This window comes from Lissotriton vulgaris, chromosome 3_2 (assembly GCF_964263255.1).
Source record: "Lissotriton vulgaris chromosome 3_2, aLisVul1.2, whole genome shotgun sequence".
Taxonomy (NCBI): domain Eukaryota; kingdom Metazoa; phylum Chordata; class Amphibia; order Caudata; family Salamandridae; genus Lissotriton; species Lissotriton vulgaris.
Window position 1 is genome coordinate 226,132,598 of NC_141690.1, and position 26,720 is coordinate 226,159,317.

The window sequence follows — 26,720 nt, forward strand, 5'->3', positions numbered from 1 at the left end:
TTGAGCTGAAAATTGTGTTCCCCAGATGTCAACTGGGGAACCTTTACCTGACCTCTCAGGGCCCATTCTGTGAACCCAATCTAGGTGCAGGGAGAAGTCTCCGGAAGGCCCGCAACGTGATGAAGGAGGTCTGCGATGTACTCACCCAGGTTTGAGCCCTCTGCTTTGGATGGCACTCCTCTTATCCTGATATTATTTCTTCTTGACATATTCTCAAGGTCCTCATTGTGAGATCCAGTTGCAGGTCCTTTAACCTTAACACTTCTTGTTGGAGCCATGCTACCTCCTCCACTCGACTTGACCCGGTCCTTCAGCTCGGCCACCCTTTCTCCTACTTTGTCTACATCAAGGCGCACTTCTCGAAGGTCTGAGGCAATTTGACTTTATCGCCTGCATATCTGCGAGTAGAGAGATGAACAGTGATTCCATATATGCTTTAGTGATCGGTCCATCTCCTTCGTCGGTCTCTAGCTTGGAATCCAGTTTGTGGGACGTGGGTGCTCCTCCGACACTGGGTTGCCTGTCTTTCCAAACATATCCCCGAGGGATCGGTCTTTCTTTGTTCGTGGTCCGGTCATGCTGCCCGGGTCGCAGCCAAGGGGGGAGGTGGCAATGAGATCGGGAGACTCCCACGTCTCTTGCCAGTGAGTTACAGGTCCTGGTCCATGTATTTGCTGCCCAACCTCACTCTCCAGATCCATTCGAAGGCTGATGGCCTCTGTTGAAGTCGCCCATTGCCCCTGTCGGATTTGCGCCTTTTGCTCCTCCAGGGGCCTTCCCAGACAACATCTTTTGTCTCCAGAGGTGTGCTGTAAGAACTGTTATGCCCTTTGAGATATTATGAGGTACTGATTTCAGTTGAAAGGCAGGACTTTGAATTTGAAGTGTTTGTTGCCAAGTTGAAACCTAAGGAATTTGATGCTTTTTGTATAATGGATTTGTGAAAATAAGCAGAAAGATCATATCGGGTGTTAATGCCTGGAGCTTTTGGAGATCTGTAGCCAAGTTATGCCAGCCAGCTTATGCCTGGGCACACGCTTCATGTCTGTCTTTTAGAACACCTTCAACTGTGTGCACTCGATGTGGAATGTGCCCCAGATCACTGAGGAAAATGCACTCTGTGCTGGGTAGAGTGCATCAGTGAAAGACAGCCCCAACTTTAACAGTTGTACTACCGAATATCAACACCAACAATACCGTGCTACAAGAATATGGAGGACAGAATATTGAGGGACAATATATCCAAAGGTAAGTGCATATAGGGAAGTATAAATTTACTATTCCTAACTCCACACTACGTAACTTGATGATGTATGTACCACCTAGGTACATATATGTGGAGTTAGGAACAGAAAATCTAGACTTGCTTACCTGTTGATATTTTTTTTCTTGATATTTTGCCTATTTTACCGGAGGCAGAATGGCCCGCATTTAGAAAAGGGGATAATAATCGGTATGTAAGTGCACCTGCCTTTGGGGCGATAACTGGGAATTTCTCTGAGCTCCACAATGCTGCTCTTGAGTTGTGCGCCCTCCACTTAGGTGGTATAATAATACATCCCAATGTAAAAGGCTTCCCTCATTTGCAGAGAGCCATGTCCCTTTGCAAATGAGATACTGCCCCTTAGAATCACAATTGCATACGTTTTAAGCTAGTGCAATACATACTAAAGAAGCAGTACACAAGTGTCTGTGGCTCTTTCTGTAATTCCAAAGTGGTGATGGGCTCAAAAAGCAAGAGCAAATGCCTGTTGCACCCCAAAGCACTTTGTGTAATAGTGCCACAGAAGAAGAAAAGTGATATAATTTGTGAAAAAATATAATGAAACCGATAGCCATCCTTTTTTTGGAAAAACACATTGGTTAGTTTAAGATTAATTTAATACTCATTTTCTACACATTGGAAGTACTGTCAGAAAACTGCTCACCCTCTTCAACTCTGCCTTCAGCTCCTGTTCTTGAATATTGAGAACATCTTTCAGGTGATCACTGTGGGCAGCAGCCTGTCTGCGCATCTGGGTTCTCATTTCAGCCTCCATAATTTCCCGAACCTCTTCAATCTGTCAGTTTAAGAAAAAGAGTAATGCATGGATAGAAAGAAATTGACAAATAATAATTCAAAGAGCCAAACCCGTTGAATTTCCTTCTAACTAGGCAATCTATATTACACATTTTTATTCCCAAGTATCAAAAGCAAAGGACACTTTCTACTGCTCTCACCTTATAAAGCCAATAGTAAGAAAATAGTTACTTACCTGTATCTCCAGTTCTCCATTATTGGTATCTTTTATATATTCACCTACTTGAATCATTCCCAGTCATTCAAGTCGGAATCCCAGGCAATCCCAATTTGCAGAAAACATTGCAACAGTATTTACTTACTAGCACATCCACTTTATTTGAAGCAACCCGAACCTCAGGCAATGAGGTGGAAGTGGTAGCTCTCCTACGCTCCCTAGATTTCACCATAGCTTAGATTTATAGCACAAAGGGTGAGAAGAGTATGCAATAAATGAGCCTCTGACCAGTAAGAAAGGAGGGATGCATGTGAATATATGAAAGATACCAGGGCTGGGGTAAGTAACTGATTTGTTCTCCAGCATTGGATCTTTCATTTATTCACAATCTTGAATCACAAAAGTAAGCAGAACATAAAAATCACAATAAATATAAGAAACCGGAAGGCAGACTCGCCTTCAATGAAACAGGTTACGTAGGAAAACCTGTCCCACTGTTGAGTCTACTTCAGATCAAGGCAGTAGTGCTTTGTGAACGTGTGCCTGCTCTTCCAAATAGCTGCATGGCAGAAGTGTTGCAAAGGCACACCAGCACAGTGCTGCAGTCATAGCCATACATCTGATAAAATGCACCAGCTTCAGTGGACGCTTCAGTTTGTTGTGGTAGAAGGTGATGAATACTGATATCCTATGTGCTATTCCCTATTTGGATAGGGTTCAGCCTATTCTTGGGTGGCCGAAGGATAGAAACAGCTGGTCAGAAGATCAAATGTTTTTCATCTTGTCCATGTAATATTTGATGCTCCTGCGCACATCAAGTGAGTCAAATTACTTTTCTGATGACATTGTGGGACTTAGGGGAAAAAGACCACAAAATGACAGGCTTATAAAGGTGAAAATCAGTAGTGACCTACAAAAGTCATGTCATTCGGTTGTCAAAGCCCCCCTGATACACCTGGTGCACAGGTTTGGATAAAATTGAACATATGACCACTTACACATATTTATGGCTTACATATGACAATAAATTAAACTAGAATGCCCACTTGGAATATCTGCGTCCGAAATTGGCAGCAATCATAGGAGTGATCAAAAGGTTCACACAAAAATAAGGTGGGGGTGCGATAGGTCCAAACTTTTTTATTCCCCCCCGCCCAAAAAAAACATAAGGCAGGAAAAGCAATATATTTAGCATTACGCCAATAAACAGGATCAAGACTTGGTACAATTATACAATGGAAAATGTACTACAAACATGTGTATAGAAGACTTGAAAATGCATTGATTACAGAAAATCAGTCATCAATAGGGAGAATAGCTAGCGCGGGGTGCAGGAGGAGAACCAAGCCTATACAACAGCATCGTGGCTGGTGTGATATAACGAGGGTGTGGTAGCAGGAGAGTGAGGGGTTGAGCCCTGGGGGTCTGCTTCCAAAGATAGCAAAAACGATCGCAGAGGCTGCCAGATATCTTTAGGTCTATCGGAGGGGGGCTGCAATGATGAATAGACTTCACTTGTTAGATCATAGTGTATCATACTCTAAAGTTAGGCTTTAGTTGTGGGGTGTATCGCACTGCCCCAGTAAGTGCGATTTTTCTCTTTGCCCGTAGCAAAACAATGGCGGTGAATCTATGAAAGTTTGTCGAAATGGATGATGCAATACTGAGAAGCATCAGCAGAGGGGAGGGGTCGGGTCGAGAATAAGTTAAGTCATCTGGGAGAGGATATCGAACACAGCAAGCCAGTATTTGTGGCAATAAAAGTGCAGGTCAAGGTCATATGTGAAAAACCTGCATCTAGGAATCAGCATTTACCAAAGGGTCGAGTTTGGCAAGAGCAACAGGAGTAGTGTATGATCTGCGTTGGAAAAGAAAAGAAAATGGAGTATTTATTGACGATGATTGGGGGGATATCAATTCAGTTTATGCGCAGCAATAGGACCAGCCCTTGTGTGAGATGGAATGGTCAAGGTCTTTTTCCTATTGCCACCGGACCCTGCTTTTATGTGTATGTTTGAGGGCCATGCAGACATGATAGAGCTTAGTGACCAAATGTGATCCATCTGAGTCTATTATTAAGAGTGTAAGAGGAGGAAAGTCTGCAGGGGTGAGGGGGTAAGAGGGAATGCGGGAACATAATGTCCTGCTAGGCAGTGGTGGGGAAGGACCAGCAACATGATGGGTAAGGAGCAGTTTGACTGGGGCATGGCCGGAAAGTAAGTAAGTATGTATGTATGTGTATATAAAACAAAAATCAAATATTATATATATATATATATATATATATATATATATATATATATATATATATATATATATACACATACATACACATATACACACACACACACACAGTTGCCAAGATTTCAGGTTGTGGATTTGATTTTTCCTGACAGCACACACATTGTTGGCTTTTGGGGGGAGATTAAGCTAAGGCTGAAATGCGTCTGTTTAATCTGTTTGCATAATAAATCCGAATTGGGATTAACCTGACTGGAGTGCTGGTCCTGTCTGTCTTTGAGAGATATATATATATATATATATATATATATATATATATATATATATATATATATATACACACACATATATATATATATATATATATATATATATATATATATATATATATATATATATATATATATATATATATATATATATATATATTCACAGAAAAAACCATAGGTTATAGTGGATATATAGTTAGGAATTTGCATTTACAAAACCTTGAAAATTCAATGAAAAATCCATTGGTTTTAGGACATATATAGTTAGGGATTTGCATTTACAAAACCTTATTTTACTCGCATAAAACCATTGAAATTCCATATATAGTTATAAGCGCTAACTATATATCGCGCACCCGCAATCCACTGCTGATGATGTCACATATTACATCATTCATGACATGGTTAGTGACATCACTGATGACATCACTGATGACATCTCAAATGACATCACTGATGACATCTCAAATGACATCACTGATGACAACATCCAGTGACTGTATGTTTCTGTAAAGTTAAAATATCTCTTACATATTGAAGAATGAGTGGATGTATAAGTGTCTGGATGAAGGATTTAGTAGGTGCATGACTGACTGTATGAGTGAGTGAGTGATTAAATGTGTCTCACTGAGTGCATGGGTTAGTGACTAAACTGTCTTAATTTGTGCATCATTATGTCTGTTGTTCTGTAAACTGTTGCATGTGTTGATAAGTAGCTATATGAGTAACTATATGGGTTATTGATTGGTTGCCCAAGTATTTGTATGGGATACTGAGTGTGTGTGTGTGGGTGGCTGGGAGGTGTATGACTCTGTGCATAGATGTGTGAGCAGTTGATTCACTAGATGTATGGTTTCAAAAGTGCATGTGGAAACAGCTGTATGGGCGGTTGACTGTGTGCATGAGTGCATTGGTGAGTGAATGGATATCTCAGTGCTACATGTCAAAGTAAGTACATATGTAAAACACAGTACATGTGAGAGTTGACATATATAAATAACTGTGCATAAGAGCCAGTGAATGTGTGAGTGGCTGTATGGATCATTGTGAACTTGTATCAGGGATTGTATAATAGAGTAAATATGTGTTAGTATATGTTTGAATAAGTAAAGTTTGTATAACTGTATAGTTGAGGAAATGGAGGTGTGATTGATTCTTTGCATGACTGACTACGTGTGTGAGAAACTCCATGGATGAGTGACAGTCTGTGAGTGTCTGTTTACACTGATTGTATCTAAGGTTATATTAGAGTCTGAAGAGGTTCATCGTATTATCACATGAATGATATCATCAGTGATGTTAGCAGTCATGTCAAATGAGATGTTTTCAGTGATGTCATCAGTGATGTCATTTGAGATGTCATCAGTGATGTCATCAGTGATGTCACTAACCATGTCATGAATGATGTAATATGTGACATCATCAGCAGTGGATTGCGGGTGCGCGATATATAGTTAGCGCTTATAACTATATATGGAATTTCAATGGTTTTATGCGAGTAAAATAAGGTTTTGTAAATGCAAATCCCTAACTATATATGGCCTAAAACCAATGGTTTTTTCATTGAATTTTCAAGGTTTTGTAAATGCAAATTCCTAACTATATATCCACTATAACCTATGGTTTTTTCTGTGAATTTCATTGGTTTTTTAATAGCAAATATGAAAAGCTTTAAAATGTCAAGTACGTGATAGATAAAAACATTTTCGTATTTATGCACGCTGATGTGCTTTGAACGCTGCACCCCCCCTCCCCTCTTTTGTCTTAGTAGTACTCTCTCTTTGCAGATAGTGAACGGTAGTTAACGCAAGCCTTTGCCCCCGTTGTAATCCGTCGTGCCTGCTTGTCTCTCCATTTGATTGATTGTTGTCCAAGCATTTACTGTTTTAGAATTGGTTCTCTTTGGATCATTCTCTATTTACAAACAAGCACAAAGTCGCAATACTCTGTTTAGTCTTTGCAGATAGTGAAAAATCGTGTAAAAAAATAAAAGTAATCGAGCAAAATCAGTAGGCCACTAATTGGATCTCTTTTTGACCTCGCTAAAATAGAAATATTAGGAACAACCCTTCATGAGAAATACGAAAATAGTGAGATGAACTGAGCTCCACACCATGAGGGCTGCAAGACAGCTCGGCTCCATCACCCATCCCGCACAAAATAACGACAAACCCTATGCAAATATTAAAAATATAGACAACACACCAGCAAAGAAACAGGGTAAAACATTTTATTAAAAAACTATTTACATAACGTTGGTTTATAAGATGATGTCAGTAGTGGACCGATGTGTGAATAGATCGAAAGCAGCACAAGGCTCCAAGATCCGGATGGCAAGCTCCTGGATGTTGGGTGCCATAGTTTAGAGTTCTGAGTTTGAGCCTTTTTCAATGCCTGTGCTTTATTGAATCAAAATGGCGGCTTGACACAAAGCTGACTCAAGCGTTGCTACTGATGCTATGCAGACCAAAACTGGTTTTCAGTTTGTACATTTTTCTAGATTTTTCAATCCAAGTTTGGTTGACTTTGTAGAACGATGGCTTCAAATTTTCAACATACGGTGTGGTGGCGCTGACTGGGAGGGGGCGCTTCGCTCCTGCCCCCTCCCCAAGTAAGATTTTCATACGTGAAAGTACGTTAATGGTTTTGGTCCCTGAGATGCTTCGATGTCACTGCCATTCTCTAATAGCATAAGTTCTGGATGTTGGGTGCCATAGTTAAGAGTTCTGAGCAGTGCTTGTAACACTGTCTGAAGCTTATTTCCACCTACTGCAGCTTCACTATTCTCAAAGTAAGTGAGTGTCGTTTGTGGACCTGACTGCATTAGAAAACAATGTGATATGTTAGCTTCCTAAACAGCTTGACGGAGGCCCCTGAGGGGCTGTGTGATGGCCATGGACTCGGAGAAGACGCTTGGCTCCGACACCCTCCCCAAGTCTTATAGCACTGGTGTAGCCTGAGATCGCCCCCGACATAGGCGGCCGGCTCCCGGGGTCCGGCGGAACTTTTTGCCTTTTGATGACTCTTCAATTCTGGACCTTGTCCCACAATCCGTTTGACCTGAAGACAAGCTGTAGTGGGGCGCCCCTTTACCGTTTTAGTTGCCATTCCGCCCGCTTTTGCTACACTGTGCCTCTTCCGCCATTCAGCTGTTTACCGCCCGCTCTTGCGACTACAGCGTCTCGCTCATCATGTAGTTGAGTTGCTCCCGCTCTTGCGGTGAAGCGATAGGCGGCTGCCACAGGACTCTCAAAATGGCGGCCGGCTCTTCGGTTTTGGGCCTGGTCCACTAAAATGGCCCTGGGACACCTTGGAACTCGGACGCTTCCCTGATAGGGCTTGGGTCCCATTCTCGAAAAGCGTCCCCTCAGCCGTGAAGATTCTACAAAAGTCTTGGGGGCCTCCGACTCCCGCAGGCTTCTGGTGGGGAGCGGCTGCCATGATTGCTTGTGGAATGGCCACGACGGAGCTACGAGATGGTAGTGGTCTCATGCTGACGCCAGCTTTAGTCTGAAACATCCAGAAACACTGTAGACTACCAATTCGATCAGTTCCGGTAGCGCCCCAACATGACCCAGAAGAGAAGAACTTGCCCTCCCCTCTTTGACTGATGGTTCTTGTTGCCTGTCCCCTCTGTTGTCATTTAACAGAACTTTTTGGACTGCTGAAAGGGGTTGTGTTCTGAACGCTGGTTGGTGGAGACATTTTGACTATATTCTTGACCTACGTTGTCGCGTATTGCGTTATATGACACGCCGCGTTAGCGCACCCGGAAGTGATCCGAGGCGCGGCGCGCAGCGCGTAACGTAAGCATAACAGGTCATGTGACTTGTTAATAAAACTTTTCATTGGTTCATTTTACTTTTGTTAATTTAATGATGAAAAGCTTGGTCATATGACCTAAAAATTACGCTTTTTATTGTTTTCGAACAATATTTTTTTTTCAAACATATGTTATAATATTCCAGGCTAATGTACTTTCCCGGAAAATTTACAACTGTCTTGCAAGTAAAATATATTCCTTTTTCGAGAAAAAGGGCGTTTCTTCCTTCCATGACGGAGCCGTTGAGTAAAAGAGATTCGGCCTGCTGTCTTAGTCGCCGATACGCCCGATTATCAGATTCTTATCGATCACTTTATGTTGCAGACATGAAAAACACAACTACCCTTGACCATTTATCTTTACTGCGTTCCTACATATTATACCTTTTATCCGTCATGTAATTAGACTGCTTTATTTCACTTGCCTTTTACTGATTCGAAAACAGTGACTAAAAGTAAAAACTTTACCAATGTAAATACTACTACCGTGTTTTGTTTTAAAAACCTTTATTGTGAAAATGTCAGTATACAAATACGGGCCTATAACCACGTGGGCCGGCCACGGAGCAAACTGAAATCGTATATGATGAGGAGACATTTACACTGTAGAAGAACGTAACGAGCGGGCCATTAGGTTGCAAGAACAAAGGTGTCTAACAGTTGCGGAATCGGTGGACGTACATTTTGTAATTAAAATAAGACAGGGCCACTTACAATAACATTTTCTAGATATACATTTGCGGGCAAGGAGTTACGAGTCCCATTTATACCGGCGCCATTTTGGGCGAGTCCGGGCAGGTCCAAGATATAGTCAAAATGTCTCCACCAACCATCGGCCAGACCAGAACCCCTTTCGGCCCTTTATGCTACAAGATGGTGTCTTCCATTCAGAAAATATTGTTGGCAGCATTTTGAAAGGAAACAGAAACAGCCGTTCTCCTAGTGAGTTTCACATTGTTACATTTAGGAAGAATGTTGAAGAGTAGTATGTGGAAAATCTGAAGCCATTTTTCTACAAACTCTCAATCAGACTTGGATGGAAAAAAAAAACCTGAAGAATGTACAAACTGAAAACCAATTTTTGTCTGTATAGCATCAACAGTAACGCTTGAGTCAGCTTTGTGTCAAGCCGCCATTTTCATTCAATCAATAGCGTCCCCCTGCACACATTTAGGGACCTGGTCGTGTCTTCAGATGAAACGGATTGTAGGAAAAGAAGCAGAAAGGAAAAGGAAAAAAGTTCCGCCGGACCTCGGGAGCCGGCCGCCCATGTCATGTGCGACCTTTGGCCACACCAGGGCAATAGTGAAGCTGCAGCAGGTGCAAATAAGCTTCAGACAGTCTTACAAGCACTGCTCAGAACTCTCAACTGAGGCACTCAACATCCAGGACTTGCCATTCGGATCTTGGCGCCTTGTGCTGGTTCCGACCTATTCACACATCGGTCCACTACTGACATCACCTCATAAGCCAACGGGGCACCCCACGCCGACTTTCGGCGCAGCATTGTAGGATGGCCACACCAGTGCGGCAACTTGCTGGACACAACATCGGGGCCATCCAGATCTCGGCGCGTTCGACTCACTGTACCGCAAGAGTGACCGCAACTCAGCTGGACACGCCGTCTTTCGGCGCAGCATTGTAGGGTGGCCACACCAGTGCGGCAATTTGCTGGACACCACCTCGGTGCCATCCGGATCTCGGCGCGTTCGAGTCACTGTACCGCAACAGTGACCGCAACTCAGCTGGACACGCCGTCTTTCGGCGCAGCATTGTAGGATGGCCACACCAGTGCGGCAATTTGCTGGACACCACCTCGGTGCCATCCGGATCTCGGCGCGTTCGAGTCACTGTACCGCAACAGTGACCGCAACTCAGCTGGACACGCCGTCTTTCGGCGCAGCATTGTAGGATGGCCACACCAGTGCGGCAATTTGCTGGACACCACCTCGGTACCATCCGGATCTCGGCCCGTTGTGCTGCCTTCGGCCTATTCGCACATCGGTCCGCTACTGACGCCACCTCACGTGCCAACGGATTTTCTACGCTTTTTGTAGCCCTATGCCGCATAACAGGTCATGTGACTTGTTTATAAAACTTTTCATTGGTTCATTTTACTTTTGGTTTCCTAAAGATGGAAGGCTTGGTCATATGACCTAAAAATAACACTTTTCATTGGTTTAGAACATTTTTTTTTCCCCAAACGATGAAAGCCCCACCTTGTTTCTGGATCATTCAGACTGAAGCTGGCGTCAGCATGAGAGCACCACCATCTCGTGGCTCCGTCGTGGTCATTCCGCGAGCAATCATGGCAGCCGCTCCCCACCGGAAGCCTGCGGGAGTCGGGGGCCCCCAAGACTTTTGTAGAATCTTCACGGCTGAGGGGACGCTTTTCGAGAATGGAGCCCAAGCCCTAGCAGGCAAGCGTCCGAGTTCCAAGGTGTCCCAGGGCCATTTCAGTGGACCAGGCCCAAAACCGAGGAGCCGTCCGCCATTTTAAGAGCCATGTGGCAGCCGCCTATCGCTGCACTGCAAGAGTGGGAGCAACTCAACAACATGGTGAGCGAGACGCTGTAGCCGCAAGAGCGGGCGCAACTCAGCTAGATGGCCGCCACCTGGGGAGGCCCGTTCACGCCGCCTCCCCCACGCCCCCCCCGGGCCGCCGCACGCCAATTTTCGGAGCAGCATTGTAGGATACCAAAACCAGTGCGGCAGTTTACTGGACATCACCTGGGTGCCTGTCGTACATGTTGTGTCAGCCATGTGACACTGGACACAGTCCCATCAACATCTCAACGCGTTCTGCTGCCTTGGGACTATTCGCACAACAGACCGCTACTGACGAGGCCTCCCCCCGCACCACCCGGGACGCCCCACGCTGTTTTTCTGTGCTGCATTGTAGGATCCCAAAACCAGTGCGGCACCCAGGCGACATCACCTGGGTGCCGTCCAGAACTCTGCACGTTGTGCTGCCTTGGGACTATTCGCACAAAAGACAGCTTCTAACCATTGTTGCTTTTTGTGTTGAAAAATGTTTAAATGTTTTTAGTTTTTGTTCCGTTCGTTATAGTTAATAAAGTTTTATAATCTTACTTTGTTGGAGTGTTATCTATTTTTTTAAAAACGGGTGAATGGGGCCTTGAATCAGGTTATTGTCATGTGTGGGCTTTGGAAGTGTGCTGCTGCAGGATCGGACATTTCAAACTCAAATGCACGTTCTTTTTCTTACCTTTCCGAAGCATGGAGCGCAATAGCAGGCAGAGAAAGGGTGATGCACGTGTTGAACACTACCTGACCTGGCAAGTTGCTGGCAGTGCCCCCCCGCCCGCTCCTGAAAGAGGGCACACACACACCGCCGCCCCGAGTACTTCACAAATCTTTAAAAGACCATGCGCTTGTTCGTGAGGCTTAAATGGTTTATCACCTCTTCTAGAACCCCTGCATCGACCCTCTGACGTTTCCTGGAAAAATTACCATGTAACACAATACCAAGCCCTGTCAGCTGAAACCCCCAAGGAATCGTGGGGCATATTATCAAGGGGGTTTATCTCTGCTTTTTTGGCTTTAAAAGCCATTAAAGCGGAGATAAAATTATCTCCCTATTACCAAGCTGTCGCTAACACCAGTTAGTGACAGCTAAAAGGAGATAGCGACCATCTTGGGCCCCGCTTTGCATGTCAGTGATACTTATCACTAATGACATGCAAAGTGGCGTGCCAAGATGTTAGCGACTGGAAACAGTCCCTAACATCGCTATCTTCTATTACCAACTTTTGGAGATATTCGCGCTAAGCGCGAATATCTCCAAAATCTAACACCTGCCCTGAGCAGTTCTTAGCCATGTTATCCAATGGGAGGTGGATAACATGGCTAAGAGCATTTGCTCGATAATACATGAATATCGCTGACTTTTCTGCGATAATAGCAAGGTTTATCTGCGATAAAAATCGCCGATGTGCGGCGATAATTTTTGTCTCTAAACAAGTTAGAGACAAAAATTATCGCTAGTTGTTCGTAATATGCCCCCGGGTTTTTGCTTGCAGAAATCGGGAGGCGGGAGACTAGCACTGAAATCAGTAGTCACACGCCTGAATCGGGAGGGTTGGCATGTCTGAATTCTCTACAGCTGGGGCCATAAACTACATCCGCAGGGGTAGGTGATAGCCTGGGACCAGCCTGGCATCTAAAATGGCTGCCGTGCATGACAAAATTGTGGCATTGGAAAAAAGGCAAGATGGCGCAGCCGCTGGAAGAGATGTATCAACATATATCAGCCTCCTCAGCCACCCTCAGGAAACATAGGGGATTAGGATACGTCTCCCGCACCCCCTTATACCTAGTAATTTAATTAACGAAGCACAAAATGGCGAATTCCCGTTTCGCTACCAGTTTGCGGCCCAGTTCGCGGCCCGTGAAGCGCTTCTACCGTGAAAAATCATTTTTTTTTTCTTTTCCCCACGGGACCCTTTAATAACCCCAACAACATTCCTAGGGGGTCGAGAGGGGGATACCTTGCCCCCTTTCATTAAATTCCCCCTTAGTTTTTCACCTCTTCTTCTCTCTCGATCCTACCGAGAGACAAGATGGCGGCCGCTCCGGACTGTCACGCAGCAAAAAAAAAAAAAAGCTCACGCACAGCCGCTGGAAGAGATGTATCAACATATATCAGCCTCCTCAGCCACCCTCAGGAAACATAGGGGATTAGGATACGTCTCCCGCACCCCCTTATACCTAGTAATTTAATTAACGAAGCACAAAATGGCGAATTCCCGTTTCGCTACCAGTTTGCGGCCCAGTTCGCGGCCCGTGAAGCGCTTCTACCGTGAAAAATCATTTTTTTTTTCTTTTCCCCACGGGACCCTTTAATAACCCCAACAACATTCCTAGGGGGTCAAGAGGGGGATACCTTGCCCCCTTTCATTAAATTCCCCTTTCGTTTTTCACCTCTTCTTCTCTCTCGATCCTACCGAGAGACAAGATGGCGGCCGCTCCGGACTGTTTAGAATGTTGACAGACACCGGAGAGCCAATCAGCTTTCTGCGCGCAAAGATCCGAAACGCGAAAAGTAAGCGGACCGGATCGCTGCCCGGAGCGCTGTTACAGATATATATCTTGATTTAAACGTTAATTTCTCAAAATCCACTGAAGCACATATATTGAGACCTAGCAAAGGCACATCGGGCTAACAGTCCCTACAATTTTGCCAAGTTTCGTGCAAATCCATTCAGCCGTTCGAGCTAAAAGTGAGTCCAACCGCCCTATGGAAAACTCAATGTAAAAAACGCGTTTTGGGACCCCCCTTTTTTCTCAGCCCCCCCCTTGACGAAACCCCACCAAATTTTCAGGGGCTGCTCAGAAACAAAATGTGCCATTTTCCTGAAAATTTCAGCCGATTCCGTCCACAAACGCCAAAGTTATTAGACATAGAATTTTCAGAAATCCCATAGGGAATTAATCCTAACTATATATACCTACTGGCGATAGCCAGTAGGTAATATATATATATATACACACACACACATATATATATATATTTTTATTTCCAAACTGCCACCAGTGTCTCCAAACATTTTCCTGTCCCAACGCGTTTCCGAGCGCCTGCTCCTTCATGGGGAATTTTGACCTTCACGGAAATGATGTGCTTTTATTTCCGTTTTTCTAACATGCACTCCCAGGTGAGTAGCATGTTGGGATTTGTAGTCTGTTTTATCCCCTCCAGTGGGGTCCGTGATATTTGGCATTTCCGTGAAGGTCAAAATTCCCCATGAAGAAGGAGCAGGCGCTCGGAAACGCGTTGGGACTGGTGGCAGTTTGGAAATAAAAATCCTGTGAATTAATTCCATGTGGAGTGGCGTCTTTGAAGATTGGGGCAAACCTGGAATAATGTTTACACGGCATGTCCGTGCCGTGGAAGATGCACCGCCCGTGTGAATGAAGGACGGGGCTGCGGGCAGAAACCCTTTCAGCCTGTTTGCAGCACGTGGAATTTCCCAAAGTAAAGCTGCGCTGGTGTTTCTGAGGCCCACTGGAGGGTCACGAACATTGTTTTTAGAAATGAATGTTAACTTTTTGGCCAAATATCACGGACCCCACTGGAGGGGATAAAACAGACTACAAATCCCAACATGCTACTCACCTGGGAGTGCATGTTAGAAAAACGGAAATAAAAGCACATAATTTCCGTGAAGGTCAAAATTCCCCATGAAGAAGGAGCAGGCGCTCGGAAACGCGTTGGGACTGGAAAATGTTAGGAGACACTGGTGGCAGTTTGGAAATAAAAATCCTGTGAATTAATTCCATGTGGAGTGGCGTCTTTGAAGATCGGGGCAAACCTGGAAAAAAAAAAATATATATATATATATTTATTCACTGAAAAAACCATAGGTTTCAGGCCTTATATAGTTAGGAATTAACATAAAAAACCATTGAAATTCCTCCTATATAGTTAGCTGGACATTTCATTGATATAAAACCAATGAAATTCCACATATAGTTAGTTGCACTAACTATATATTTCGCGCATCCGCAATCCAATGCTGATGATGTCACATATTACATCATTCATGACATGGTCAGTGACATCACTGATGACATCTCAAATGACATCACTGATGACATCATCCAGTGACTGTGTTTTTTAAAATTTTAAATAGGTTTTACATATTGAAGAATGAGTGGATGTATAAGAGTATGGATGAAGGATTTGATTGTATAAGTGAGTATGTGTTAGTATATCTGCGAAAATGTAAGCTGTTCTGTGTTTAACTGTATAGATGAAGAAATCAAAGTGTGATTGATTCTTTACAGGACTGACTAGGTGTGTGAGTAACTCCATGGATGAGTGGCAGTGTGTGAGTATCTGCATAGGTGTATGAGTGCATATGATAGTGTTGTAATGATGAATGACTGTATGTACGAGTGATTGTATGGGTGAATGAATGAATGTGTGTAGACGTAGGAATCAGTGAGTGCGTATGTAGTAAATGGTGTTCGTGTGTCAATAGTTTCAAAAATGATACTCTGTATTTTACACTAGGTGTAACAGAGGTTATATTAGAGTGTAAGGAGGTGCATTGTATTATCACGAAGTATATCATCAGTGGTGTGATCATTGATGTTAAATGAGATGTCATCAGTGATGTCATTTGAGATGTCATCAGTGATGTCATCAGTGATGTCACTGACCATGTCATGAATGATGTAATATGTGACATCATCAGCATTGGATTGCCGATGCGCGAAATATATAGTTAGTGCAACTAACTATATGTGGAATTTCATTGGTTTTATATTAATGAAATGTCCAGCTAACTATATAGGAGGAATTTCAATGGTTTTTTATATGTTTATTCCTAACTATATAAGGCCTGAAACCTATGGTTTTTTCAGTGAATTTCAAAGGTTTTTTAAATGCTAATTCCTAACTATATAAGGCCTAAAACCTATGGTTTTTTCAGTGAATATATATATGTAATCTGCATATCTATATAAATACATATATAAATGCATACATATACATATATGATACATATGCATGTTATGCACGTGAAAGCTTGAAAGACACTAATGAAAGCAAAGCTAAAAAGCCACCTAATTATAAACAGAATTGCTTAAGCTTAACTAAAGCCGAGACCGTTGCATTGCAAATGCTTGTTTTTTTATGTTTTATAATCTTTCTTCTATACTTACTACTAAGAAGCTTCAGCCTATGTTGTGCTCCATAAATAAACATGACCTAACTTCAGATACTCAAGGTGGATGCAAGATATTCCCTAGTATTCCTACCTCAAAGCCCCAATCACCCTACCCTTTTTAGCCCACGTCCTAACCCTGTTTCCCTCCACCAGTGTCTTCAGCTGGGGCACAGAAGTTCTCAATAATAATTAATAATGGATACCTCATTCTTGGGACTGAAGGGTCAGAACTACCTATTTGTTATTCATCGCATCTTTAACCAGTGATTCTGGTAGATGTGGAGTTCAATGAAAGTTATTTAGTTGTTAAAAGTTATTGGTGGATGTGAAAATGCATTGACTGGCTACATCCTATGTTATTGTGCTTGTGGTGTTCATATGTTGCCATTGGTGTGGCCTAGTAGAGATGGCAGCGGACTGGTATCTTTCTGACTACATCAGAGGTGACCATGTCTGTGTGAGCATGTGGTGTTTCACAGGTATTGTTCTTGCTAATTTTTCAGTTCTATTTGAGCTGTGGGTATTCAGTTTCAGTGTGGGATTTAAGTCCTTTGCTAGTTACTGGAATTTCTAACAGATCAGGCCTGCACATTGCCAGGACCGAACATTTTTGAGGCATTTTAATATTGAGTCCAGGAGTATTATTGCAGAAATGTAATATGATTTGTTTGAATTGAAGATGCAGCATTTCAGAGATCTAGTGCAAGTTGCACTACTAAGAACAGCCCTCTTTCTAATTTGTAACATTCTGGAATCCAAAGAGCTTTAATTGCCTTTCTTTAAAAAATGTTAACATGCACTTATTGTACTGCATTACATAAGGAGTTATGGGGACTGTTTGTGCTTTGTACATCACCTTCCCAGAACACATGGCTGATCTTGCGTAAATCCCTTGTCAGAAAGTCAAATATCCGCTTTATAAATTAGGCCTGAAAATCTAGGTTAGTCTAAGATACAATGATGGAGGTTATACCAAGTCTTACGGTAACCCTTGACTTGCAACACCATGTGAAAATCATTTTAGAGAAGAGTTTTTTTAAGTTACTTAGCCACGATTACAGTGTGGTAGGTTGTTTCTCAGCTGAAGTATCCCATTACCATAATCCAGTAATGTGCAACCATAAATTCCTGATCCTCGTAATCCTTTAGCTAGAAGACACATTTCGCCATTGTGGGGCTTATACCTGGGGTGCCGTTTGATATTTGTTAACTAATTTGCTTTATTATGTACACAAGGCAGTTTGACATAACTCCAGTTTAAAAAAGAAAAAGTAATCTGACCATATCGTCATTCTACTTGTGCTCTATCTCAACTGTTTGCTTTACAGGAATGTCTGATCCTTCTTTACTATAATTCTGATTCCTTAGGCATGGCCCGAGTACCAGCGACTCCAGCTCGTTCATCTAACAACCCTTTAGATCCGGAGAAGTATTGTACACTCTGCAGTGCTTCGTTCAATAACCCTCTGATGGCTCAACAGCATTACTCTGGCAAGAAGCATAAAAAGCAAGAGTCCAAAAACAAGCTGGCTGGGGGATTTACTTGTGAAGTATGTAGCAATTGTGGCGGTTGTGGCAACAAAGTAACAGGAGATGCCTCCCCCTCCTTACTGGCTTAACTTTCGCTCCTTTCAGAGAGTCGACGTGGCAAGGGCTTTCTCCGTGAGGGTCCCTCGATTAAACAAGTCCGGGAGTGTCTGCCCTTTCCTCGGTGTCGGAACAGAGGGAGGCGCCAATTTCAGTGTACCCGATGCAAGCTGTAGGAGAGTAGGGTCTGCAATCCTATGATCACCCAGATTTTTTTGCTTTTGTTTCACTGGTTTACGACTTTCTCTGGCTGTGGGCCTGCCAATCAGACCCACAGCCTGGCTGTTCTCTTTCTAAATTACCTCATGTACCCTAGGTGCATCTACCAATTGGTACTGGGCCACCTTATCAGACCCTGTAACTCAGGGCATAGGTGTACCCAGGGCTGCCAGGGGCTGCAGCACGTATTGTGCCACCCCTGGCTGGCCTCCTAAATTTGACACAACTGGCTGCATGACAGCTGGGGCAAAGTCGTGTAATCACCCTTTGCTGTAGGTGTAGTATACCTATACCTAACCCTAAAATGGACACACAGATTCCTATCAGTCACTCCTATGGCGGGCCTTGACAATCCTGAAGGCAGAGTGCTTGGAATCGTGTGAGATGGTGCTCTGGCATGAGCTGAGCCTGTCTGCAGCTTGCGGAATCAAGTCCTAATAGCTGTTCCATGATATCGCATACCATATACTCTTAAGTGCATTATAATCCTCGCGGTTAAATGCTATCTTTGGTATTGCTTTATCAAAACATGTCGAGTAAGGTGTCATACGAATTGGAATACTAACCCCTCGCCAATTCTGGCGACGGGGTTAGCATTCCACCCTTCTAGAGGGACACGACATGTATGTAACTGTGAACCCCGGTTAAAGTTAACTGAAGCCTCAGCTCCACAAAATGGATGCTGCCACCACAGACACGAGTCTGACCCCCTGCAGCTGGGAGTCCTTCCAGCGAGGGGAGCCTGGACAAAGGGTTTCCTGTCAGGGGCGGTGCTAGCACCGTCCCAGACATGGTTTTGTGTATCCTGGGTAGGCAGGGCTTTACAGGAAGGTGACTGCTGAGTGGCACCCCGGTGCTCACTACGCATAGGCCGGTCTGAACCAGTTCCAGGGGCACACCAGCCCCTGGCCTGGGGAAGTCCGGCATGGCTGAGGGGTGTAACCACCCCCCACCTAGTCCCACCCATAGGCAGGACCTAGTCACCGGGTCAGCCCCCTTTTTTAGTATAAAGATGGGAGCGGGCCCCCTGTTAAAATTAGATCATCTTTGGAATCAAGATACCACTTTCTTCGAAAGGACTTCACGATTTCTTCTTCAAGATTCTCCCTTGTGGCTAAGGAGTAGTCACCCTGCATCCGCAGGCACCATCCTAAAGAACACTGCGGTCTGCTGCAAGTCCTTCATCACGAATCCGACGACCCAGCTCGACGAGACCCGGCTTCCCTGGCACCTCTGACCTCTACTCACCTCTACAGCCCAGCTGAGAACCGTGAGTGCGACGAGACCTCAAGGGACCGACGATCGCCAAGACTGCACGACATCTTTACTGCAAGCCCACCGTGTCCTCCACTGGTGAGTGCTTTGGGGTCCGAGAAGCCCCGACCCTGCGCAGCTCCAGCACCCAAGATCAGCCCCCCTGCATCTCCACGATCTGCGTGGGGCCCTTCTGCTGTTTGCTGTGCACCGCGTTGTTTGGCTACTAGCCGGCTGGCTTGTGGCCCTCTGAACGACGCCCAACGACTTCACGACTGCTGGTCTGGTTGCTCCAGGCTGGCCTTTGCTTCCTTCTTCAAGAGAGGCACCCCGGACCCTCCTGGTCCACTCCAGACGCCATTTTTAGGTCCACCGCGTGGGCTTGAATTTGCCAAGGCTTTGTTGCCCAATCCTGGGTCCAGCGACGCCGACAGCTTCTATCTTCGTGGGACAGCTCGATCCTCCATCCTGGTCGCCGACAACGCCTCCTGGTCCGTGAGATCTTCGAGTCAAGCGTCACCCACTCACCTAGTCGAGGTGGCTACCATCCGGTGCCCTCCTGGTGCCCACTGACTACTGGCTAGTAGTCTCGAACTTGGTCCCCTCTGCTTTCAGGTGTCATCTATCTTCAAGATCCAGGCTTGGATCCGACTGAACTTTCTTCACTGGTCACCGGCCAGCATCTTTTCTTCCGGCTCCTGGTCCGTCTACGAGGATTCCCGACGTCTTTTCAGACCTATGCAGCTGCAGCCCCTGGGCTAGGTAACTTCGGCATTTCGGTGCCCCAGCATAGCCTCACTATCCAAGGGTCAGAATCTACTTTCGTTTTCTCCCTACCAGGTCGGGTTCGCCCGAGAACACTAACTTTCTAATTCCTAGCTACCATAGACTCTTGTCCCGCATCTCGCGTGAGAGTGCACACACTGCACCCGAGTCCCCTAGGCCTCCTAGACATAATCTAACGATTCCCTAGTCAAGTCCTAGCGATTCCAAAAGCTATTAGTACTGTACTTACCTGCTAGGAATTTCGCATTCCACTTTCAGAGTATATGGTTTTCCGTGCCCCTCGGGCATTTGTATATACTGTGCTAACTTAAGTATTTTTGTAAGAGTTTTGGTTTGTGCTTAGTACCCTGTCCTCATAAAGAGTACAGGGCTGTTGTGATCTTTAAATAAATAACTGTTTATTTTCATAACACTTGTGTGGTGTCCTTTCACTTGGTATTCAAGGGGTATATGTGTGGTAAACAGCTGGCTTAACGCGCCCTCTCGAGTCTTTAGCCTTAGACTGCTCGTATCCACGCTACTAGGATAGCTGGTCTATAAGGTTGACTTACAACCAATCATCAATAAGGGTTGCTGGACTGATACATAGTGTTCACTAGAATAGTGAGCACTGCATATCAGGCCACCTTCTCACATTGGTGAGCAGCGGTTGGGATTTGAGCTTGCTGTTGTTTTACCACACGTATCCTAAGAATATCTTGTTGAAAGATCACATAAGTACTGTTAGGTACACATAACTAAAGCTTAGAATACTCTGAGTTCTACTGAACCAGCTGTTGTAGCTCCTCAAGGCTTAGCACACCTTGGCTGCAACTCTTAGCAAGGGATCAGTAGGTAAACACATAGTGTAGGTAGGTGCATCACTTACACCACACTAGAAACAGTATGTCGGACAAAGGAGGAAACACTGAGGTTCCCCTTGTGTCAGTTGACCCTCCACAGGTCATCCCTTCAAGATATACTGCGCTTAGCTTCCATGAGTTACGACAAGTGTGTACCTCTAGGAAGATTAAGCAGGGGTCTAACCCCACAACTGCCTTTCTGATTGGTCTCTTAGAGACTCATGATGCAAGGAGGGCTGGTAACCCAGACCCTTCTAATTCAGATGGCAACATGCCCTCCTTACAGGGTCCCTTTGATGCCCAGGACCATCCTCTTCAGGAAGCAGATGATGCTGATGATGAGGATGATGATTTGGTATCAAGGGATGAGGCAGAAAAGGAACAGGTAGAAGTCAGCAGACTAACCAGGTCCAACTTAAGCAGACATGAGATGGGCACTAGGGGACCCTTGGGGCCACTCTCAGGTCAGCTTAACATTGGGAATGGACGAGATAGATCTCTATCAAGAGGCTCTATCAGATCCCTTCATACCAATGGCTCTCAACGTTCCTCTCAAAGGGGAATGACATCTCCCCAGAGGAGAATGTATGAAGCTAAGGAAAAGGCAGCCAATCTGAGGATTGAAAGGGAAGAACTTGCCCTGGCCAAAGAGAGGCTTGCCTTTGCTAGAGAGCAACAATTGAGTGGGACAGTCCCCACTGGTGGCAGCATTGTACCTAGCAATAGGGAAAGGAGTTTTGATACAAAACACCTTGGTAAGATAGTGCCCCCCTTTAAACAAGGGGATGACATCCACAAATGGATTACTGCTTTGGAGAGGGCCTGCACTGTGCAAGGTGTTCCCCCAAGTCAGTGGGCAGCTATCTTGTGGCTCTCCTTTGAGGGTAAAGGAAGAGACAAGCTCCTCACCACAAGGGTGGAGGATGCTAATGATTACCAAGTCTTGAAAAATGCACTGGTTGATGGGTTTGGCCTAACCACTGAGCAGTACAGGGTGCTGTTCAGGGATACCCAGAAAACTCAGTCTCAAGATTGGGCTGACTTTGTAGATTGTGCCACTAAGGCTTTTGAGGGCTGGTTGCTGGGCAGTAAGGTTACTGATTATAAAGGATTGTACAATTTGATGATGAGAGAGCAAATTTTAAACAATTGTCAGAACCAGTTGTTGCATCAGCATCTTGTTGACTCAGATCTGACCTCTCCCCAAGAATTGGGAAAGAAGGCAGACAGATGGGTTAGAACAAGAGTTAAACAGAACCAGGGCCAGAATCAAGGTGGTCAGAAGAAAGCAGACCAGAAGGGTAAGGATTCGAAAGGGGAACAAAATGACCAGAAGTCTTCGACAGGTCCCCAACAACCCAAAGAGGGTGGGGGTCAGGCTCCCCAAAAGAAGAAAGAAGGCCAATCTAAAAGGTGGTGCCAATACTGCAAAAGTAAAACTCACTGGTTTAGTGAGTGCACCAAGAAAGGAGGAGGGCAGACTCCTGCCACTGCAGCCCCTAAGGCACCTGTGCCCCCTAGTACAGCCAGCAGTGGTAGTGCACCTCCCAAGGGTTTAGTAGGGTTAACCCTGGGTTCTGAGGGGAGTGACAACTTAGTTGGCACCCTCACTCAGGCTGTCCTTGTCAGTACAGGGGATATGGATATGTCCCCTGACATAAGTCCCAATACTTTGGGCAAATACAGACAGACACCTTTTATTAATGGAAAAATGGCTCAGGCCTATAGGGACACTTGTGCCAGTGTCACAATGGTGACACCTAGCTTTGTGGACCCTGGACAGATCATGCCAGGTACAGAATTCCTGGTGACCAATGCAAGCAATGTCACTACCAATCATAGTATGGCAATTGTAGCTTTCTCCTGGGGAGGGGTAACTGGCCAAAAGAAGGTTGTAGTTAGTTCAGACCTCCCAGTGGATTGTTTGTTGGGCAATGATTTGGAGTCATCACAATGGTCAGAAGTGGAGCAGAGGACTCATCTGGAAATGTTAGGTTTGCCAGCACATGTGTTTGCTGTGACTAGGTCGCAGGCCAGAAGATGCCCCACTGAACAGGTGCTGGATCCTGGAACAATGGACCAGACACCTTCCAAGAAAAAGAGCAGTAGGGTTAAGGCTGTGCCTTCCCCCTTGCCCCAGGTTGTGGATCAAGTCTCAGAGGAGGCTGACCTGCAGGAATTGAGGGAAACTGAGCCTAGAGAGTTTGAACTTGATCATGTTGAATTCTTGGGTTCAGGGGGACCCTCAAGGGAAGACCTGGGGAAGGACCAGTTAGGCTGCCCTTCTCTTGAACCCCTCAGACAGCAGGCTGCTGCTGAGGCTGCTGGGAACGCCACAGGTACCCACAAGGTATACTGGGAAGATGGACTCCTGTACACTGAGTCAAGAGACCCCAAGCCTGGCATGACCAGGAGGCTGGTTGTACCCTTGTCTCAGAGAGGTTTCCTACTTACCTTGGCCCATGAGATTCCCTTAGCAGGACACTTAGGCCAGACAAAGACTTGGGACAGGCTTGTCTCACACTTTCACTGGCCTCACATGAATGAGGATACCAAGGAGTTTTGTCGCTCCTGTGTCACTTGCCAAGCCAGTGGTAAGTCAGGTGGCACAACAAAGGCCCCCCTTATACCAACGCCTGTGGTGGGGGTGCCCTTTGAAAGAGTGGGGATTGACATTGTTGGTCCAATGGAACCCCAGACAGCATCAGGGCACAAGTTTATACTGGTGGTAGTGGATCATGCCACCAGGTATCCTGAAGCTATTCCACTTAGGACCACCACAGCCCCTGTGGTGGCAAGGGCCCTAGTTGGAGTGTTCTCCAGAGTGGGCTTCCCTAAGGAGGTTGTCTCTGACAGAGGTGCAAACTTCATGTCAAGCTATTTAACTGCTATGTGGAAGGAGTGTGGTGTCAATTACAAATTCACTACACCCTATCACCCACAATGCAATGGGCTTGTTGAAAGGTTCAACAGGACCCTAAAAGGGATGATTCATGGACTACCTGAAACACTCAGGCGTAGATGGGATGTCCTGATGCCCTGCCTTCTGTTTGCTTACAGAGAGGTCCCACAAAAGGGGGTTGGCTACAGCCCTTTTGAACTTTTGTATGGGCATCCTGTGAGAGGCCCCTTGTGTTTGGTGAAGGAAGGATGGGAGAGACCTCTCAAAAAGCCTGCAACCAACATAATGGACTATGTACTTGGTCTCCGCTCCAGGATGGCTGAGTATATGGAGAAGGCATCAGAAAACCTTAAGGCCAGTCAAGAACTTCAAAAAGCTTGGCATGACCAAAAGGCTGTCCTGACTGTTTATCAGCCTGGACAGAAGGTGTGGGTGCTGGAGCCAGTGGCCCCAGCAGCACTCAAAGACAAATGGTCTGGGCCCCACACAATCCTTGAGCAAAAGGGAGAGGTCACCTACCTGGTGGACCTTGGAACTCCCAGGAGTCCCCATAGGGTACTCCATGTCAACAGGCTCAAAGCATATGTCGACAGGAAGGACATGAGCTTGCTCATGGCCATAGATGAGGGACAGGAGGAAGAGAGTGACCCTCTCCCAGACCTGCTCACTCAGAATCCTGATGATGGGTCAGTAGATGGTGTTGTCTTTTGTGGCAGCCTCTCTGAACATCAGCAGAAAGACTGTAAACAGGTTCTTCAGTCTTTCAGACGTATGTTCTCTCTGACACCCAGTCAGACCAATTGGTGCACCCATGAGGTTGACACTGGTGACAGCCTGCCAGTCAAGAGTAAAATCTACAGGCAGCCTGATCATGTTAGAGACTGCATAAAAACTGAAGTGCAGAAAATGTTGGAATTGGGAGTCATTGAACCCTCAGATAGCCCTTGGGCTAGTCCAGTAGTTCTAGTGCCAAAGCCTCACACCCAAGATGGTAAGAGAGAGATGAGGTTTTGCGTAGACTACAGGGGTCTCAATGCAGTCACTAAGACTGATGCCCATCCAATACCAAGGGCAGATGAACTTATAGATAGATTGGCTTCTGCCAACTACTTAAGTACATTTGACTTAACAGCTGGGTATTGGCAAATCAGGTTAGCTGAGGATGCCAAGCCCAAAACAGCATTTTCAACCCCTGGTGGGCATTATCAATTTGTGGTAATGCCCTTTGGTCTGAAAAATGCACCTGCCACCTTCCAAAGGTTGGTGAATCAAGTCCTTACTGGGCTGGATGACTTCTGTGCAGCATATCTAGATGATATTGCTGTCTTTAGCTCCACCTGGGAGGATCACCTGGTCCACCTGAGGAAAGTGTTAGAGGCTCTGCAAGCAGCAGGCCTCACTATCAAGGCCACCAAGTGCCAGATAGGGCAGACACAGGTTGTATACCTGGGCCACCTTGTAGGTGGAGGCCAGGTTCAGCCACTGGAGAGCAAAATACAGTCAATCAGGGACTGGGCTCCTCCAACCACCCAGACTCAGGTTCGAGCTTTCTTGGGCCTGACTGGATACTACAGAAAATTTGTCAGGAACTATGGTTCCATTGTGACACCATTAAATGAACTGACAAGTAAAAAAATGCCAAAAAAGGTTCAGTGGACAGCAGGCTGTCAAAAAGCATTCGATGACCTAAAGCAGGCCATGTGCACAGCACCTATCCTTAAGAGTCCAGACTACTCCAAACCATTCATTGTCCAAACAGATGCTTCTGAGTTGGGTGTGGGAGCTGTTCTTTCTCAACTGAATTTTGATGGTCAGGATCAGCCCATTGCTTTTATAAGCAGAAGGCTGACCCCCAGAGAGAAGAATTGGTCAGCTATTGAGAGGGAGGCCTTTGCTGTGGTTTGGGCCCTGAAGAAGCTGAGGCCATACTTGTTTGGCACTCACTTCAAGATTCAGACCGACCATAAGCCCCTCTTGTGGCTAAATCAGATGAAGGGTGAAAACCCCAAACTGCTTAGGTGGTCCATTTCCCTACAGGGGATGGACTTTACAGTGGAACATAGACCTGGTACTGATCATGGCAATGCCGATGGGCTCTCCAGATATTTCCACTTAGAACAAGAAGACTCACCTGGTCAAGGTTAGCTTATTGTCCCAAAGTTTGGGGGGGGGTCATGTAGGAGAGTAGGGTCTGCAATCCTATGATCACCCAGATTTTTTTGCTTTTGTTTCACTGGTTTACGACTTTCTCTGGCTGTGGGCCTGCCAATCAGACCCACAGCCTGGCTGTTCTCTTTCTAAATTACCTCATGTACCCTAGGTGCATCTACCAATTGGTACTGGGCCACCTTATCAGACCCTGTAACTCAGGGCATAGGTGTACCCAGGGCTGCCAGGGGCTGCAGCACGTATTGTGCCACCCCTGGCTGGCCTCCTAAATTTGACACAACTGGCTGCATGACAGCTGGGGCAAAGTCGTGTAATCACCCTTTGCTGTAGGTGTAGTATACCTATACCTAACCCTAAAATGGACACACAGATTCCTATCAGTCACTCCTATGGCGGGCCTTGACAATCCTGAAGGCAGAGTGCTTGGAATCGTGTGAGATGGTGCTCTGGCATGAGCTGAGCCTGTCTGCAGCTTGCGGAATCAAGTCCTAATAGCTGTTCCATGATATCGCATACCATATACTCTTAAGTGCATTATAATCCTCGCGGTTAAATGCTATCTTTGGTATTGCTTTATCAAAACATGTCGAGTAAGGTGTCATACGAATTGGAATACTAACCCCTCGCCAATTCTGGCGACGGGGTTAGCATTCCACCCTTCTAGAGGGACACGACATGTATGTAACTGTGAACCCCGG

The 26,720-nt window shown here is 45.4% G+C and overlaps 1 protein-coding gene across 2 annotated transcripts in view; it reads right to left on the reverse strand.

Moving 5' to 3' along the window:
- IMMT (inner membrane mitochondrial protein) overlaps window positions 1-26,720 on the reverse strand; it is a 512,590-nt gene that overhangs the window by 133,152 nt on the left and 352,718 nt on the right. For both annotated transcript variants that reach the window (XM_086964254.1, XM_086964255.1), the window contains one exon: window positions 1,929-2,060. In XM_086964254.1, coding sequence (XP_086820380.1) covers window positions 1,929-2,060 — 132 coding nt within the window. The remainder of the gene's footprint in view (window positions 1-1,928; window positions 2,061-26,720) is intronic.